We start from the raw sequence: 20,592 nt of genomic DNA, 5'->3' as shown, positions 1-20,592 counted from the left end.
TTTTATTTGGCTCACTTCTCCATTTATTTGAATAATCACATGTGGAGAGGCACAAAGCACTTAAGTTTTACATAACTACAAAGTTATCACAAATCCCAAACTTCTTGGCCACAGATATTTCACTTACTCTGTTTAAAGAAAAAGCTTTCAAAACATCTGAGTTAGCTTGATACACAGAGACCCTGAATAAATGGGAACTACATATTTTTAAATGCTTGTACTTCCTGCTCTAATAATGTCTTCTTTAAATAGAATCCAGCATAAAAGGGATTGAAATATGTAAGGTCATGATGCAAATGTTTTTGAGAGAGAGTGAAATGAATCCGTACAACATGGAAAAAGATGTAGTGTGCACAGACGGTCTGCAAGGAGTCACTGAGCCATCTGGGCTTCCATGGCTTGTGCTGTCCATTCAGGTGCTGTCTGACTAATTTTCTCCAAAAGGTTATTCACTTGGAAACAGAGTGACTGGATCTGTTTGTCCCATGTTGGTAGGGCTTCTCGTGCTAAAGAAAAAAGGAATAATGTACAAAGCTGAAGTTACTCCTCTGCAACCATAGTGAATGTGAGTTAGGAGGCAAAATACAGAAACACTGATTTTTAAAAGTTTACTTCAAACCTCTTGGCTGACAAAATTAAGCTAATTAAGCAACAGTAAAGAAAAGTACTCCAATCACTGGCACAGAGTATAAAACAAAACAAAAATACACAAAATAAAACCAACCGAACCACCTCAGCCACAACAATAAGATGACTTCACTGAAGTAAAAGCACTGAAGTACTTTTATCACTCAGTTTATACCTTAAGATCCACTGGAGAAGGGATAGGCTACCCACTCCAGTATTCTTGGGCTTCCCTTGTGGCTCAGGTGGTAAAAAATCTGCCTGCAACTCAGGAGACATGGGTTTGATCCCCTGGAGAAGGGAAAGGCTACCCACTCCAGTATTCTGGCCTGGAGAATTCCACGGACTGTATAATCTGTGGGGTCACAAAGAGTCCGACAGGACTGAGCGACTCACTTTCTTTGACTTTATAGCTTCATAAGACACTGCCACCTACTGGGGAAAGTAAGTCTATTTATCTACTCCAAGCTGTTTCTGCTGGACTCTCAAGAATATTTTAAGATTTAAACTCCAAACAAAAACCTCATGATCTAGCAGGCTTTTCTCTACACCAGAAATCTGCAGTTAGAAATGAAAAACTAGGGGGCAAGTTCCATCCAAAACAGCATCATCATTTACAAATTTGCACACAGAATTAATGAAGGGGAAAGAAACTATAAAATCTGAATAAAGGACATAAAATAACTTGAGTAGATACAAATAACATTTCCAGCTGGAAAGATGTAATATCTTAAAAATATCAGTCCTTTTCTATTAATACATAAATTTAAAGAAATTTCCAAGACAATCCCCCCTTTCTCTGTTCTGCTTCCTGAACAAGATAAAAGTATCTATAACATTGATATAGGAAAGGTATGGAGAAGAAGGAAGGAAATGTGTAAGAAAAAATAACGTCAATTCACAGATGAGAAAATGCTAATAACCAATACATGGAAAGATTTAAACTTCACCAGTGCCAATGAAATGTACAGTAAGACAATAATGCAGCATTTCCCCCCAACAACTGGCAAAAGAAAAAAAGAAAAAGAATATCCAATTGTTAAAGATTCATTCTCTCATGTTGGTGGAAGTGTAAATGGCTACAGCTTTCTGGAAAACAAACTGGTAGTACTATTAATCAAAATACATATATCCTCTGAAGCATCAAAGTATGCAACTTCTGAGACTTCATTCTAGAGAACTAAGTGTCCCAGGATTTAAAGATTTGCACAAGGAAACCACCTGAATGTCTATCAACAGGTGAATAGTTGAACTCCATGAAATAACTACACAACTAATTAAAACAAATAAATTAGATTTTTTATCTAGTGACTTGAAAATATGTTCACGGTATCTTAACTTAAAAAAAAACAACACGTTATAGAATACTATGTACTTTAAGGTATGACGCCATTTTTTAAAGTCCCTACATTTTTACTTATCTATATATGCATGCAGAAAGACAGACAAGATCTCAGACTGATACTAGTTGTGCCAGACAGGTGGGGTTAGAGGAATGCAAGAGAAAGTGAAAAGATATTACAGACTCTTCCTTTAGTCATTGGTGTAATATTTACTTCTTAATAAGAGCAGATTTACCATTGTAATATTTTTAATCTAAGAAAATTAGAAAGGAAAATATTCCATATTCTATCAAGTTGGCAGACATTAATTCAAATTGTTCTTTTACTTGGTGACCCCTCTGCTATACTACTCATCATATACTGTATTTGTTAATTCAGTAATTATTTATTTCCCACTTACAATAGGCAAGGCACTGGAAAAGATGTTGGACATACCATGGGGAACAAGAAACAATACTGATCACTAAGAAGCTGAGCTTGGTAACAGAAACAGGCATTTAGACAAAGAGCACAGAAATGGAAATAATTATGATTAATGCTAGCAAGAAATTCAGGGTGACAAGAACATATAACTTAGAGCTACTCCTAAACTGAGGAATCAGGAAAATCATTATTGATTAACGCTGTTGAAACTAAGACACGGGGACAAATAGAAGATGACTGGAGAGGCTGGCTGTGGAGGGATGGCTATTTTGTAATGTCTGATGTGGGAAGGAACTTACAGTGATAGAGAAAACAAAAAGACCTGTGTGCTGGACTGGAAAGAGAAATTCATAAAGGGTCATGCACGAACTTTTGGAGACTTTGCAGAATCTTACTCTACAAGCAATGGGGAAACCATTCAATCAGCATGTAACAGAATAGAGTAACATTGATTCATTTGGTTTTTATTTCTTTTTTCTGCCTGTTTGCATTTTTCAAAGATCATGATCACTCTGGCTGTAGCAGGGCAATGGGACTAGAAAAGAGCAATTGCAGACATGAGAAAAAAGTTAAGAGGCTATTTCTTAAGCCCAAAAGAGGGTATAGGAGCTTAGAATAGAGTGGTGACAGTAACAAATGAAGAAAAGTATGTGGATTCTAGATACACATAAGACAGAAAGTTGAAAGGATTCTGGGCAGCATGGAAAAGAAGGGGTCAAGGATAAGGGTGCTGGAGAAAGCGAACACTCTAGTTCTGGATAGCTGGTTGGTTGTTCTGAGAGGCAGGCAGGGAGGGGAAATGGTGAATGTGGTTTTGGATATGTTCTTTTTGAGATGCCCACGAAGCAGTAAGGTGGGAAACACCTACTTGTCAATTAGAGCCGCAGAGTCTGGGACTCAGAAGAGAGATTTATTCTAGAAATCTAAGTATTGTCTGCATAGAGATGGATCAATAGGAGTAGATGAGAGGGTACTAGGTTACTAGGGTAACTCAGCAGAGCGAGGAGAAAAAGGCCAAGGAGTAAGTCCTAAGCAGCCGCAATATTTAAATGCAAAGCACTACAGAGTCTACAGAGATGGCTGGGAAGAATATCTGGAGAAAAAGGAGCAGAAGTAGGAGAACATGGTGAAGGAGACAGACAGAAGTCAAGGGGGTGGGGCGCAATCAAAAAGGAGTAAGTGGTCAACCCTATTCGATATGATGGAAAGCCAAGATGAAGCCTGAAAGATAAAAGGATTTTTACTAAAACAGAGGAGACCGAGTATGTTTAAATATTGATAGAAAGAAGCCAACAAAGGGGGCGGGGGAGATGAAAATGGACAAGATAATGGCTAAGCTCAAGTTCTTTAGAAAGATTTCTCTTGGGAGTAGGAAGTGGCAGAGTTCAGAGAAGGGACCCCAAGTGGAAGAACTAGAAAGAGAGATGGAAACCATCTCCAGTATAACACAAAAGAAGAAAAGGAATTCAATCTATGTTTAACATTCAGGAGTTTATAAATCTGATAAAGAAGTTAAGATAATTTCATATGAATAGCTTTTTTTTCTTCTCCCTATGAATAGGAAATGCAGTTTTCTCCTGAGTGAAGGAGGATAAAAGTCAGAGATTTAGGAAACTGAAATCTGAAACAGTCATTGCAGAGTAGGGAAAAAGAGTGGACTAGAGAAATGTATGAAGAATCCCAGGCAGTGTCGAGAACCCAGGACCCTGAATTTGCAGCGGTATCAATCAATCTGGGACTCTGACTCTTCTCCAGCAACCCTAGTTTAGCTACTCAAGGACAGGCCTGGAAAAGCTGAAGGATGGGGTCATTCAAGGTGAAGACCTGCTGGACAGCAGGAACAAAGTTAGCAGGCAAGTGGTCTGGGGTTTCTGCCAAAGAGTAACTGAAATGATGAACCGTGAACTCTGAGCTGTACAGGAAGAACAGCAAAACTTTAAAAAGGGAGACTTCCCTGGAGGTCCCGTGGGTAAGACTCTGTACTCCCAATGCAGGGGACCCGGGTTCAATCCCTGGTCAGGGAACTAGATTCCACATGCCACAACTAAAGAGTTCATATGCTGCAACTTAAAAAAAAAAAGATCTTGCATGCCACAATGAAGATTGAAGATCCCAGATTCCACATACTGCAGTGAGACCTGGCACAGCCAAATATAAATAACATTTTTAAATAATAAAATAAATTCAAAGAATTTTAAAGGGCTAGGATGACGTGAAGAAAGTGAAAGTCACAGATCAAAAGCTCCAGTGCGGTCAAGGAAGAGGTAAAGCAGACATGCCTGACAAAGACCACTAGGAAGGCTTGGGGAAAGGCCATGGCCAGAGTGGGATATTTCAAGTTACAACTGTCCAAGCAGAATGGTTCTGGAACAATAAGGTCCAGGGCACAAATGAGGTGGGAAGAGGGGATGAGGAGGTATTAAGACAAACGAGCAAGTCACGAGATCTACTTATCTGTCTGCCTCCATCAGTTTAGTGAGCTGTTGAATAGGAAATGCAACTGTCCTTTCTACACGCCCTCTACATGGTATGCAGTCAATAAATGTTTGGTGAGTGAATGAATATAACAATCCCAGTTTCAATTTTTCCTCCTTGCATCTGGACTGCAAGGAGATTGAACTAGTCAATCCTAAAGCAAAGCTCCAATACTTTGGCCACCCGATGAGAAGAACTGACTCACTGGAAAAGACCCTGATGCTGGGAAAGATTGAAGGCAGAAGAAGGGGACGACAGAGGATGAGATGGTTGGATGGCAGCACCAACTCAATGGACATGAGTTTGAGCAAGCTCCTGCTGATGGTGAAGGATGGGAAGCCTGGCGTGCTGCAGTCCATGGGGTCACAAAGAGTTGGACCCGACTGAGTGACCGAACAACAACAACAGTTTCTCTGGGAAATAAATTCATTCCAGCAGTAAGATGCTGGGTCAAAGGCAAATGCTCGGCAGTTGCTCACCATGTTTTAATCACAAATACACAACACTGTCATTTTATCATGCTATAACCAAGCAAAACTTACTTTCAAAATGAACTATTCCATCAATCTGATCAATAAATCCATTCATACGTCCTTCTGTGATCATTTGTGATGCGATCTTTTCTGCCTGTTTAAAAAAAAAACAAACTCTTAGACATTTCAATTATCATATCGAGTTATTCACACATGCTCATCAACAGAACTGAAAGCTTTTGGGTTAGCTGACCATCACTAAGCCTTATGTATGTGTTCATCTGCCATTCGTTACAAGAGCAAATCCTATAAATCTGCCTATTTAATCTCCCAATTCTTTCTGGGTACAATCCATCATTTTACACTAACTGGGATCTGTTTCTCTTGTAAGATTTTGAATAAGCATCTAGCCCTCTTAGCAATTTTTCTCTCTCCTCAAAATCAAACTCACAATTTTTCTTCTCTCTGGGATCCACACCTCAAAAAAATCCCTAGTTTTTCTTATTCTATTTCATATCAGTTTTCACATTGCTTATCACCCGCAAAACTATTTAAGACAGTAGTTTTTTTGAAGGGAAAATTGTTCAAATTCAATAGGAAAATGCAAGGATTTAAAAGACAATTAAAGGGAAGCAGAAGATCCTCTAATTCCTAAAGACATACTTCATGTTTACTGTCTGTTAAGGAAACTGGGTTGTGACAGTCATTATAGTAATTCTGATCATGTTCATAATCAACCCTAATTCACTCCTGAACAGACTATGACTAGCATTTACTGCTAAAAATATATTCACTTCCCTTAGTCTCAGCAAGGAATCATACCTCAAAGCCTAAGAAGAAAGCATCTATTAATGGTAACTAAAGCCTTGGTTCCAAAATTGTTCCACTGCCTTTACTGTGCATTAAATGCATACATGTAAAGGAATTGTGTTAGTGAAATTTTAATTTAGTATTTTCTAACAGATAAAAGGGGATGTGACCATAACTGCATGACTTTAAGGTCCACAAGTTAGTAAAAGTAAGGTTGATTGCTTGCTTTTGTTATTTAAAATTAAGAGAATGTTTTGTAGATGACACTTGAAATACCCTCTAAATAATACTGACACTTGTCTGGAATTTATACATAGCCAACCAAACCTTATCATGACTAAGAATGAAATCAACTCCCTAATAACGTAGCCAACTTCTTAAGTTAAATCAACCACAGAAGTTACAATAGAATAGCCTATAGTATTACCATAGTCATTAAAGGGCAGGAAAAAGAATTGAGGCAAATGTCAGTTAAAAATCAGAAACCATTTTGAGGTGGATTTGAACAGATATGAAACAAAGATATTCTTACATAATGGGAATCATAACCTGGAACCCCTTTAAGATTTCCATTCTAGGTCACTTTACCATGAATTACAACTTAAAAAAAATCCAAAACCAAAGACAATTAATTCCATTATAGTACTATTTTAACTCAAATAATTTACTTCCATTTATCTGAGGCTTTTTATGTATGTTTTTGTTGCATACATACAATGCATACAATATTTACCAATTATAGTCATCCCTCAATATCAGCCCTGGGGGGTTGGTTCCATGAGGGCCCTGGCTACCAAAATCCACGGAGGCTCCAGACCCTTACATAAAATGGAGTAGTCCAATGAATACAGCTGGCCCCCTCCATATCCACACATTTTTCATTCACAGTTATTGAGGTCCAACTGTATGTGTTTTATTTTCTCTTTATATCAATGATTTAGTCTCTTAACTTCCTTTTTATGTATTGGAAATAAGAAAATACCTTAGCTGCAGGAATCTCTAAAAGGGCTCCAAGTTCTTCAAAGGTAATATTATTATATAATTTGCTTGCAGACAATAAATTGTGTTCAATAACAGCTCTGTCCAAGATGCTAGAACCTTAAATATAAATAAGAAAGTTATAATTTTGAAACTAGGTTTACACTCTTAAAAGATGCATCTTTTTAAAAAAAATTTTTTTCCAGACCTGTAATAATTCATAGATGGAAAAACAGTGGAAACAGTGTCAGACTTTATATTTTTGGGCTCCAAAAGCACTCCAGATGCTGATTGCAGCCATGAAATTAGAAGACACTTACTCCTTGGAAGGAAAGTTATAACCAACCTTGATAGTATATTAAAAAGCAGAGACATGACTTTGCCAACCAAGGTCCGTCTAGTCAAGGCTATGATTTTTCCCGTGGTCATGTATGGATGTGAGAGTTGGACTGTGAAGAAAGCTGAAGAACTGATGCTTTTGAACTGTGGTGTTGGAGAAGACTCTTGAGAAGACTCTTGAGAGTCCTTGTACTGCAAGGAGATCCAACCAGTCCATTCTAAGGGAGATCAATCCTGGGTGTTCATTGGAAGGACTGATGCTAAAGCTGAAACTCCAATACTTTGGCCACCTCATGCGACGAGTTGACTCACTGGAAAAGACTCTGATGCTGGGAAAGGTTGGGGGCGGGAGGAGAAGGGGACGACCGAGAATGAGATGGCTGGATGGCATCACCGACTCTGTGGACATGAGTTTGAGTGAACTCCGGGAGTTGGTGATGGTCAGGGAGGCCTGGCGTGCTGTGATTCATGGGGTCGCGGAGAGTCGGACACGACTGAGCGACTGAACTGAATAATTCATAATCATTGTCTTTATTCTTATCAAAATTTTAAAAGCAACCAAAATGCCCTAAGTGGTACATTTGGAATCATACAATTAAATAAAAATAACATTTAGAAGATGATTGGCAAGTAGTTACTTATTAGTTGAACAGATTTAGTCCTCTGGATTTAGCATTTTGCTTCCTTGGACTAGTTAGCAGCTTCACTGCCTTCTCTTCTCTTGCTACAAGCACAAATTTCATCAGCAAGCAGCAGCAAAACAATCATGCAACCTGTTCTGTAAGCTTGATAAGTCAAAACATACAGAGCAATGGGAATGTCTCTATTCCTCTGAGCACTGCACAAGCACTGTACTGAGGCAAATGTGAGAAATGTTTGGAAGGCAAGAACGCTTCATGAGATATCAGGCATAGAATCTTCCCCTAAGAAAGATAAAACAGGGCCTGACAGAGTTCTGGACCTAAGGCCCCATCCTGAAAGTGTTAGACTGTTGGGGTCACCCAATTCTTTTTTTCCCTTTTATTGAGATATAATTAACATGTAACACTGTATTTGTTTAAGGTGTATTCAGTTCAGTTCAGTCGCTCAGTCGTGTCCGACTCTCCGCGACCCCATGAATCACAGCACGCCAGGCCTCCCTGACCATCACCAACTCCCGGAGTTCACTCAAACTCATGTCCACAGAGTCGGTGATGCCATCCAGCCATCTCATTCTCGGTCGTCCCCTTCTCCTCCCACCCCCAACCTTTCCCAGCATCAGAGTCTTTTCCAGTGAGTCAACCTGTCGCATGAGGTGGCCAAAGTATTGCAGTTTCAGCTTTAGCATCAGTCCTTCCAATGAACACCCAGGATTGATCTCCTTTAGAATGGACTGGTTGGATCTCCTTGCAGTACATAACATACCTTATATATGTATGATATATGTTGATATATATATATACTGTGAAATGATCATCACCAGTTTAGTTAACTAGAGTCATCACCTCACGGTTATAATTTTTTTCCTGTGATGAGAACTTTTAAGATCTACTCTCTTAGCCACTTTCCAATATAAAGACCTAAATAAATAGGAAAATATGGAAGATTTAATATTGTTAACTCCCCAAATTGATATACAGGCTCGGTGCAGTCCCTAACAAAATCCCAGCTGGCTTCTTCACAGAAATTGACAAACTCATCTTAAAATTCACATGGAAATTCAAAGGACCCAGAGGAGCCAAAGCAATTTTGAGAAAGAACAAAGCTGGAAGGCTCAAATTTTCTGATTTCAAAACTTACTAATGCGACACAGCCATCAAGACTGAGGAATTCTGGTGTGAGGACAGACATACAGAATAACAGAATAGAATTTAGAGTCCAGAAATAAACTCACATTTACAGTCAAAGATGCCAAGGTAATTCAGTGGGGAAATAAGAGTCCAGCAAATAGTGCTGGGACAACTGAATATTCACAGGCAAAGTAAAGTTGGACCAAAAAGATAGTAACAACTGTGGGAGAAAACATGGAGAAAATGGAACCCGCACACAGGAATGTAAACTGGGGCAGTCATTTTGGAAAACAGTCTGGCAGCTCCTCAAAAGACTAAACATAGTTACCATGCTGCTGTTGCTATTCAGTTGCCCAGTCATGTCCAACTCTTTATGACCCCACGGACTGCTGCGGCTGCTGCTGCTAAGTCACTTCAGTCATGTCCGACTCTGTGTGACCCCACTGACGGAAGCCCATCAGGCTCCCCCATCCCTGGGATTCTCCAGGCAAGAACACTGGAGTGGGTTGCCATTTCCTTCTCCAATGCAGGAAAGTGAAAAGTGAAAGTGAAGTCGCTCAGTCGTGTCCGACCCTTAGTGACCCCACGGAATGCAGCCTACCAGGCTCCTCCATCCATGGTATTTTCTAGCAGCACACCTCTTTATCAGTGGATGGACATTTAGGTTGTTTTTGCTATTAATAATGCTGTAGTGAACATTCATGTAAAAGTTTTTTGTACAGACAGTAGCTACCACATGACCCAGTAAATTCCACTCCTAGATATACATCCAAGAGAATTAAAAATTTTAAAAATTAAAAACCTATGTCCGCACAAAAACTTTTACATGAATGTTCACAACAGAACCTAAATATCCATCAACTGATGAAATAAAATGAGGTAACACAATGTTATTTGGCAATAAAAGTGAATGAAGTACTGATATACACTACGACAGATGAACCTTGAAAACATTAAGCTACGTCAAAGAAGCCAGTCACAATAGATCACATATTGTATGATTCCATTTATATGAAAAGATCAGAATAGGCAAATCTACAGAGCAGAAAATAGCTTAGCAGTAATACTGTAAAATGCTGGGAATATATTAAAACCACTGAATTGTAATATAACAGCAACATTATGTCTCAAGATTGCTAGCCTAGGGGTTGTAATGACAATAAACAAAGATGGCCAAGAAAAATAAAGTAATAAAGGCTAAAATGAAAGAAGATGACAAAATACCTGTCCTATATACACAGTCTCCTGTGAGAAATTTGAAAATCATTTGCATTCTCAGAGATCCCAGTTAGAATCCCTCATTTTAGAAGAGTAATCGAATTTTATTTTTTCTTTCTTTGGCCAGAAAGCACAAAGTCAAATCTGAAGTTTAACTATATCAGTTCTGGAAACTTTTTCTTATTTATTTAGCTTTTATCAGATAACTTCCTGCAAAAGAATTTATTAAAGTTGCTCAGAATACACAGGAGACAAGAAAACTTAAAAAAGAAAAAGAAGACTAGCAATGGTCAAAACACACCCATTTCAGGTGGGCTACAAATTTAATTTTTTAAACTTTCTAGCAGCAGCAGCAGCCTATCAAATTAAGAAAATCAATCAGTTTATCAACTCACATTACTTAAATTAAATCAAGTGCTTGGGAGAATCACAACTAACCCTCTAAGAGTGAAATGGAATTTTTCTATCGTCATAAAGAATATCCTATAGAATAAATTATCTCCTTTAGACAGAAAGATAATAATCTGTTTCTTAATGTACAATTAAATAGAAGAAATTCAATAGGTCAATATAATGGCTTCAGTAAATATGGGAACTAGGGCAGTGACTGGTGAGGTATATATATCTTTTTGCAAATCTTACATAAATAATTCTATACAGCTAAATTCTCTTCAATATGGGATGACAGTGAATCCAAGGCAATGAGTTTGACAGATCTGCATGTCTGTCTTGACCTTTTCCATATTTCTAGTGGTCTACATCTATATTTTCAGTCATGTATGTTATTGTTATAAAATACCTTAAAATCTCTATAGATAAACATACATAAAATTATTGATGTTATGAACAAGTATCTATTAAAAATTCTTTCCTAGCAAAGACAGTCTGACTTAAGCAAACAGTAGGAAACACAACACCAAGTTCTATTCTTATTGGAAACACTTACCCCTTAAGAAGCTTGCACAAGCTACTCTGCCAAATTTTGCTCTATCTAAAATAGGACTGGGTAATTATGCTCTGTTGTAAACTGATGTTTAAAATTCCTTAAGGTACTTACCAAATGGTTTGAGTTTTTAAAAAATCAAGTGCTATAAGCCTAGCCTATAATTCTTCTGCCTTTTCAGTTTCCAAAAAATGCTTTCCAATAGGTCTACCCTTATATTTCAAACTCATATCCATGTATGATGTTCATGTTCAGTCAATATTCATTTTTTACCATGCGTTAGATTAAAATATTACAGAAAGATATCAAGACTCTTCAAATTTAACATATATTCCACTAGTGTGATCTGAATATTCACTACCACATACTTATAAGAAGCAGTCATTACCATCAGCTGTAGTTGCTTTCTGGTGAGGCATCAGCATGGCAGCAAATTCTTGAAGTTGATTTCCTCTGATGATCCTATCTAGGTACATTTTCTCTAGGATTCCATAAGCAGCAAGCTGCTGGCACCTTTCATCCTTAAAAAGAGTGGCTAGCATCCGAGAACGCTGCTGTCCTAAGGGAAACAAACGAGCATCAAATATTCTCACTCTTTTTTCAATGAAAAACAATCTTTCTTAGGACCCCATTTTTGCCTACTAAAATATACAGTTGAGCCTCATTATTTGTAATAGCTATGTCCTATAAAGTCGCTGCCAACACTGAATTAGTGAATACTCAACCGCTGCTCCTAGGGTTGACACAGGATTAGGTTCCTATGAGCCCCTGGTCACACCAATTTTGTCAGCTGGTCAACATGTAATCTTGTCTTGTGTGTTTGTTTAAAGGAACCTTAATTTATGGCTTACACTATAACTCATGTGAAAGAACTTATCTAACTTAACACACGTATATTCTCCATAAGACACATCACAGACTTCCCACACTTGAGTGCACAAGATAATACTATGACACTACGCTTAAGGACCATTTAAAAACAGCAAAACCATCAACAAAGGCATGAAAATGTGAAGAGTATCAAATAGACCACAAAAAAGGACATTTGTTTGTAGTAGGAGAGCTGAAACAATGTAGAGCATCACCTTGTTTGACACCAGCTGGAAACGATATAAGTAGAGGGGCTCAAATTTTTTGCCGCTCTTTTTTGCCACTCTGCACATGTCTGCAAATGACTGTAAAAGCACCTCAAGCATTGATTTGGGAGGGGGTGACAAATTTTAGCAAGTAGGAAGATTCACCTACATGGAATCTGTGAATAATAAGGATCAACTGTATATTCATCTGTGAAGACTATGATATACAATCATTCTCTCTCAGTAGCCAACAGGGACCGGTTCCAAGACTCCCTCATAAATACCAAAACCTGCCAATGCAAAAGTCACTTAAGTAAAATGATGTTCTATTTGCACCACCTTCATATATCCTCCCTCATATTTTAGATCATCTCCAGATTATGTATAATACCTAATACAGTGTAAATGCTATGTAAATAGTTCTGGCAGGCACCAGCAAATTCAAGTTTTGCTTTTGGAACTTCCTAAAAATGTTTTCCCCAAATATTTTTAATCCATGGTTGGTTGAATTTGCAGATGCAGAACCCATGGATATGGAGAACCAATCATATGCCAAAATGTTACAAATGGTTCAAATTATAGCTAATTGCTATTTTCTTCTTCTTGCTTACTTATATTTCTGTAACAAACATGCATCCTTCTGGTAATAATAAAAAATTGATGAAAGATGAACAAACATTTCTCAGATGGAAAACTTGATTTTCATAGTCTCAATTTACACCTTTGAGTACCCTTAAGTGGTGAAAAATCACATGATAACTGATGACATTAAAAAGTGAACTAATGGAAATAGAACTATGAACAGACTTTTTCTTTTTAAATTTATTTTTAGCTCTAATTACAGAAAGAGCCTAATGACAATGACATCCAGCATCAGTGAGCATACCCAGTATCCTGATCTTGCTAACCTCATTAAGAGGAACTAGAAATCCTTAATAAATAGTTGATTTCACGTGTGGGGCAAGGAAAATACAAAAGGAGCCTAAGGCATCATTTTATACTACATATCAGGCAAGTACACAAAGACTAACAGGGGGGCCATATCAAAAAAGACATAATTTGGTCATATTTGGGACAACTTGAGCATCAAAAAGAATCACAACTATAATTTATTGTAATACACAAATAAATTTTAAAAACTGAGTCAAATATACAAGAATATTCATAGCAGTACTATTACTATTAGCCAATGACAAGGCAATAGGGTAAAGAATGTGGTATATTCACAGAATGGGATACCACACAACAACAAAAATGAAGAAAATACCTGTAACAATGTGGATAAATTTCATAAAGTTGAGCAAAAGAAGAAAGACAAGAGTATATGTACTACATGACTTCATTTATATAAATATAAGAAGCAGGCAAAACTAATATATACTAGTGACTGCTCTTAGGGGTTGGGGGTTAGGGATAGAGATTACGAGAAAGCAGGACAGAGGCTTTCACAGTGCTGGTAATATTTTGTTTCTTTTTCTGGACACTGACTATATGATGGCTTTCATTTGTGACAATTCACTGAAGTGTATACTTTTGATATGTACAGTTTTCTGTGTGTACATGTTTTCTGTACATAACATGTTTCTGTATGTACAGTTTTGTGCGCTTCTACATGCAGACGAATAAGCAGAGAAAAAGTTCACAGTGATATTTGGGAAAAAAAGGAGCAAAGAATGAATAATTCACCATTTTTTATTTTATATTATATGCAATGAGTGATCCAGCAAGGATTATTAAGATATTAGATTATGGGAAGGAATTTGGAAAACAGAATTTTTGTGGTGTCAAAGCAGCACCCCATGAACTACTTACAAAATACAAAGAGGACAATGTACCTTTACAGTGGAGTTTCTACCTTAATTAAATGAACAAACTCAGCATCACTAACAGTGGGACAATGTAGCAGTACGTGCTCTCTGACGTGATTCAACAGCAAGTATATAGTATCATTCTAAGGTATTCTTGCTAGAAAAAAATTTAACCTGAATCTAATATAACCTCTGGCTATAATTTCTGTTTTATAAGGAATCTATGGGATTAAGGAATAAATTAACTATATATGATATATATATCTCTCAAAGAGGGCTTCCCAAGTGGCACAGTGTAAAGAATCCACCAATGCAGGAGACGCAAGAGACACAGGTTCAATCCCTAGGTGGGAAAGATCCCCAAGAGGAGGAAATGGCAATTTCCTCCAATATTCTTGCCTAGAAAATTCCATGGACAGAGGAACCCGGTGGGCTACAGTCCATGGGGTCACAAAGAGTCAGACATGACTGTGCGACTAAGCATAGTACATAACATGTAGATCAAAAAATCTAGGATGAAGGACATTCTACATAATAACTTCAAAGTCAGTATTTTTTTTGGACAGGAACTTAAGATTCTTTGGTGGGCAAGAGGAAGGAGGGGACGGCGCCAAGGCTCTCATAAGGGCAGGGCCCCTCATTTTTCCAGAGTGCCACCATTAGGGTTGTATATATAATATGTGACCCCTCGCCATCCGGGATGAGCCATTTTTCTGCCACCATGTTTTCAAGTTCATCTGCACTAAACACAGTAAATGCCCAGTTCTTAGAGATGTAGATCTTCTGGCGGCCAAGGAACTTGAACTTGGCCCCACAGAGGGCCTCAATCACAGGCTCCTTGTTCTGCAACTCAGTGCGGATGGACATTATGACTTGGCCAATGTGGACCCTGGCCAGTGTGCCCCAGGGCTTTCCAAAAGCACCATGTATACCTGTCTGCAGCCTAGATTGGGGACAGCATGCCAGTCATGAAAGTCCACTGGAAAGAGCTGTATCCAAGGTCCCTTAGGGCAACCTGTACAGGCAACAGGCTGCATACACTACCGAGGAGGCTGCTGTCTGCAGCCACTGCACACTGGGCCCCCACAGGGAATAGAGCACAGTCGGCTTAATTGGCTGCAAAAGTTTTTTTTTTTTTTTTTAAGTGAGGAAACTATATACAATGTTGTATGTGAACTATACCACAATAAAGAATCTAAAGAGTCATAATCACCAAATACCACACATAAAAGTGCTCCTTATTTAAGATGAAAAAGGCAGGGATAAAAGATATCCTTGAGCTAACTGAGGCAGTGATAATATGGACCAGCTGCCAAATTCTACAGTGAAATCACTCACTGTTAACTATTTTACGGATGATAATGGTATTGCTGTTACACAGAAAAATATGTTTCTATTCTTTGGAGATACATCATGATACATGAAGGAGTGTCATGACGGCCTTCAAAATTACTTTAAAATGATACATAAAAACCTGTGTGTGCATGCACGCGCATGGGTGTGAAAGAGAAACAGTGAGAGAAAGCAAATATAACAAAACGCCAGGAAAATTTAGAAAAGAATAATAAAGAGTAGGAAGATCTGCTAATAATAAGACAGTGTAAAGATAAAGCTATAATAATTTGAAGAGCATAGGATTAGTATATTCATAAATACACAGGCTAATTAATGGAATAGAATACTATGTCCAGAAATCTATTATAACATGCTTCAAATCAACAGGGAGAAAAGGGATGCATAATTCAATAAAGAATACCAAGTCAAATAACTAGCCATTTAGAAAAACAAGCATGGACTTCTTTGATGGTCCCAGTGTTAGGACTCCACACTTCCACTAAAGAGGACGTGGGTTCAACTCCTTGTCAGGAACTAAGAAGCCATGTGGTATGTCCAAAAAAGTAACTTATGTTCATATGTAACAGATCTACTATTGTTACTTTAAAATGAATAAAATTTTTAAATTACTCAGTTCAATTTCTAATACACTAAACAACAGATACACTCTACATAAACAAAAGCTCTCTAGGTTTCTCAATTTTTCAGAGTTTAAATCACTGCAGATGGTGACTGCAGCCATGAAATTAAAAGACGCTTACTCCTTGGAAGCAAAGTTATGACCAACCTAGACAGCATATTAAAAAGCAGAGACATTACTTTGTCCACAAAGGTCCATCTAGTCAAAGCTATAGTTTTTCCACTGGTCAGGTATGGAGATGAGAGCTGGACCATAAAGAAGACTGAGCGCCAAAGAATTGATGCTTTTGAACTGTGGTGTTGGAGAAGACTCTTGAGAGTATCCCTTGGACTGCAAGGAGATCCAACCAGTCCATCCTAAAGGAGATCAGTTCTGGGTGTTCATTGGAAGGACTGATGTTGAAGCTGAAACTCCAATACTTTGGCCACCTGATGCAAAGAGCTGACTCATTGGAAAAGACCCTGATGCTGGGAAAGACTGAAGGCAAAAGGAGAAGAGGGTGGCAGAGGATGAGATGGTTGGACAGTATCACTAATCCAATGGACATGAACTTGAGTAAACTCCAAGAGACAGTGAAGGACAGGGAAGCACGGCTTGCTGCAGTCCATGGGGTCACAAAGAGTCAGACGCAACTAAGCAACTGAACAACGCAACAACAATTAGGTACACACAGACATTATTGTTTAGAGGGTAACGTCAAAAGGCAACCTTAATTTCTATCAAAATTTTAAATGTATGCACCCTTAGATTCAAGAATTTAACCTACACATACACGTATAATCACTACAGCATCGTAACTGACTAATTATGATAAAGACGAAGGGTAGAAAATAAAAAAGAATGAGTTTTATGAGCTGTATAAAGACCACTGTGATGGATAGCCACATTAAAAAGGCACCTTGCAAAAGTGTGTATATCATGTTATAATCTGTGTATAAAAAGGAGGATACACACTTATATACTGAAAGAGATAGAAGAAATCAGTAATAGTTCTTCAGAGTAGAAAGTGGTACCATTTTATGTACTGTCTTTTCAGTAACAAGAATAAATAAGATCACTGCTTCATACAGAATGAAATGTGTAGTCTGAATACGTCATTAGGCTCTCAACTAAACACAGTTCAAAAACAAACATAAAATGATTTAGAAACACCATGGCTTAGAATTATCAGCATTTCCCCTCAATGCCCTTTCCTGCTTTATAAGTTGAATGATTTACATGCTATAGTTTAGTAAAAAGGACAAAGAATAGTTTACTACTTATATTTATTGGAGAAAAAGATAAGTGCCAGGTCTAAAACTGAGGCGTGAAGATAAAAAAATTTTAAAAATCCCCAAAGCAATACATTAATTATATCACCCATTTCTAGATCTTAATTTTCATTTCCCTTTGTGTAATTCTCAATATCCATTTTCTTCAGTGATATTTTAGCAGAACTAACCTTCAGATTATCTCTTAACAATTCCTAATATTTGTGGGTAAGAGGCTGGTAAACATATTTTTAAAACGTCTTAGGTTAGCAACCTACTCTTACTGCTTAAATGTTTTAATTAATCATAACTGTATTAATAAGACATCCTCTTGAACAGTTTCTCACCAAATCCTCAAATAGCAGTGAAAGTCACTCCATCGTGTCTGACTCTTTGCAACCCCATGGACTATACAGTCCATGGAATTCTCCAGGCCAGAATACTGGAGTGGGTAGCCTTTCCCTTCTCCGGGGATCTTCCCAACCCAGGGATCAAACCCAGGTCTCCCGCATTGCAGGCGGATTCTTTACCAGCTGAGACACCAGGGAAGCCCAAGAATATTAGAGTGGGTAGCCTATCCCTTCTCCAGTGGATAGCAACGAACCTAAAATTATTAAGCAAAGATAGCTTTCTATTCATTAAAGCATAAATGATTTGTTTACCTGCTGATGCTAAGATGGTACAGTGCAGAGCATGTTTTAAGGCCTCTAGTCTTTCACTTTCATGTACTATTGTCTTGTAAGAGAGTTCATTGTACCTTTGTGCAGCTTCAATGAATTTTCTTCTATAATCAAGAACACGTGCATAGCATACCTATAAGAGGGAAAATGTTTCAATTAGGGGGAAAAATTAAAAAGCAAAAGAAATTTTTAATGTATAACAACAGCATTTAACTGATATTCTGGAGCACCTTTAATATTGTGGAATTCTCCAATACAAAATTAATTCCAAACCAGTTCAGCAGTTACCTTGTAATGTATCTGTAACTGTTCATTGGTTGATTCATTCTGAAGCAACGATGCCCGATTTATGTAAGCCTCTGCCTGGACTGGATCATCGTCCTCCAGATATAACCGAGCAATCTTCAGATAGGTCTCCAGTTTATAATCAACATTGTACTGTCTAGGCGATAACAGAAAGACACAGAATGACTATTTCACCAAGAAAATTTTTAGGGGTGATAGAAAATAAGTTATTTTGTCCTGATATGTACACATATATTCTGTTACTATAAGGGACTCAAACTTTTTACTGCATTGGAAAAACACAGAGAAGCTAAAAAACATCTCCAAAATAAATTTTACCGAATTTTCATTATTTTTGTCATTATTCATATCTATTTTAGCTTCTTCTAACCCTCAGATAATCTCACAAATCAAAGGTCTTTAAAAAAATAAAATAAAAAAAGCCCAGTTCAAGGACATATCATGTACCACCACCAAAAGAACTATGGACATATACATCCATCCTGGACAACAATTTGGCAGTATGCTCTCCAACCATTCTTTGAATCCTTTAAAATGCATATACTCTTTACCTACTGTATTTTACCTCTAAAAAATAAATCCCCCCCAAAAATCATGCATGTACACACATATACATGTAGACAATATTCATTTGTAAAGTTATTCATAAATATCCGTAATAGGAAAAAATGGAAATCACCCATAATGGTATTTATGGTAATTAAGTTGCGGTATATAAAGATGACAGATACTACACAGTTACATATATATAAAATAATTATATACAGTGTCATTATTATAATAATTATTTCTGATAATAGTCATAAGTTTTCACTAAATGGAAAAAAAGGATAAAAATACGTAAAAACACTATCAAAATGTTATTTCTATATACATACATCAAGAGAGGAATTGCAATTATCTCTTGGAGTGATAATACAGGTAGTTTTCATTTTTCTTCTTATCCCAAAGGTCACATTTATATGCAATGCATAACTGAAGACCTTATATAATTCAAAACTCACATAATTCAAGATTTACCCTCACAGAAAAGTTAACTCTACTTATCAGCAAAAGTGGTGTTACCATGTGGCAAGAACAGAGTTTACTTGGCCCTAACTTTGAAACTAATTCTTCAGAAAATTTTATATCAATTCAAAAATTTCCATAGTCATATATTATTAATATTTTCTATTATTTCCATTGACAACTCATATTTACATATATTGCTATAAACAGCACCGTATTTTTCTGCATTTTCATTTTTTATGCCAAGTATATCTGTTATATCTATTACTTTCATAATCAGAATGAATCCTTTTTTAGGGAAACAAGCTCTCAATAATTTATTCAAATCACTTTAACTTGTTTAGAAAACGACTAAGAATTTTCAGTTTTTGGTATTCTCACAGATAATGTTACAGTACTCTCAAAACGTTAATAACCATCCCTGCAAAGAACTATGTCAACTACCAATGAAAATAAATCATTTGCTTGGAGAAGGGGACGACAGAGAATGAGATGGCTGGATGGCATCACCGACTCGATGGACATGAGTTTGAGTGAACTCCGGGAGTTGGTGATGGACAGGGAGGCCTGGCGTGCTGTGATTCATGGGGTTGCAAAGAGTCAGACACGACTGAGCAACTATACTGAACTGAACTGAACAAGACATTGCTCCAGACAGAATAAGACCACAGCAATTAAGAAAGCCCTCAGCCTTTTCAGAGGCTTCCATGGAGGTTCAGATGGTAAAGAATCTGCCTACAATGCAGGAGACCTAAGTTCGATCCATGGGTCAGGAAGACCCCCTGGAGAAGGGAGTGGCAACCCACTCCAGTATTCTTGCCTGGAGAATTCCATGGATAGAGGAGCCTGGCGGGCTACAGTCTATAGGGTCGCAAAGAGTCAGACACGACTGAGAAACTAACACTTTAACTTTTTCAGCCTTTTCAAACTATCAAAGGAAAAAACTGAATTAACAAGAAGCCTTAGAAAACAAAATTCAACATCTATATATAAAGGCTTTTTCATATACTGACTGCTTTTTCAAGGGGCATCATTTCACACAAAAGGCAAGATACCTGAAGTAGTGTTTGCCTTATGGTCACAAATATTAAGGA

The 20,592-nt window shown here is 37.4% G+C and overlaps 1 protein-coding gene and 1 non-coding gene across 3 annotated transcripts in view; both read right to left on the bottom strand.

Annotated features, from left to right (window-relative positions):
* COPS4 (COP9 signalosome subunit 4) overlaps positions 1-20,592 on the bottom strand; it is a 38,167-nt gene continuing 17,575 nt past the window's right edge. Inside the window, exons 5-10 of one of the 2 annotated variants that reach the window (XM_088836428.1) lie at positions 18,473-18,626; positions 18,167-18,317; positions 11,784-11,954; positions 7,131-7,246; positions 5,408-5,492; positions 1-506 (exon numbers count right to left, since the gene is read on the bottom strand). In XM_088836428.1, coding sequence (XP_088692554.1) covers positions 373-506; positions 5,408-5,492; positions 7,131-7,246; positions 11,784-11,954; positions 18,167-18,317; positions 18,473-18,626 — 811 coding nt within the window. In that variant the 3' untranslated portion in view covers positions 1-372. The remainder of the gene's footprint in view (positions 507-5,407; positions 5,493-7,130; positions 7,247-11,783; positions 11,955-18,166; positions 18,318-18,472; positions 18,627-20,592) is intronic. The other variant, XM_088836429.1, reaches the window with a different exon arrangement.
* On the bottom strand, positions 15,267-15,401 carry LOC148777896 (small nucleolar RNA SNORA70). The gene has a single exon (XR_016037490.1). It is a non-coding gene; the product is annotated as a small nucleolar RNA SNORA70 (small nucleolar RNA).

This window comes from Moschus berezovskii, chromosome 5 (assembly GCF_049115385.1).
Source record: "Moschus berezovskii isolate FMDL1 chromosome 5, NW_MosBer_1.0, whole genome shotgun sequence".
In the NCBI taxonomy this organism is placed as follows: domain Eukaryota; kingdom Metazoa; phylum Chordata; class Mammalia; order Artiodactyla; family Moschidae; genus Moschus; species Moschus berezovskii.
This window is presented reverse-complemented; position numbering and strand designations above follow the sequence as displayed.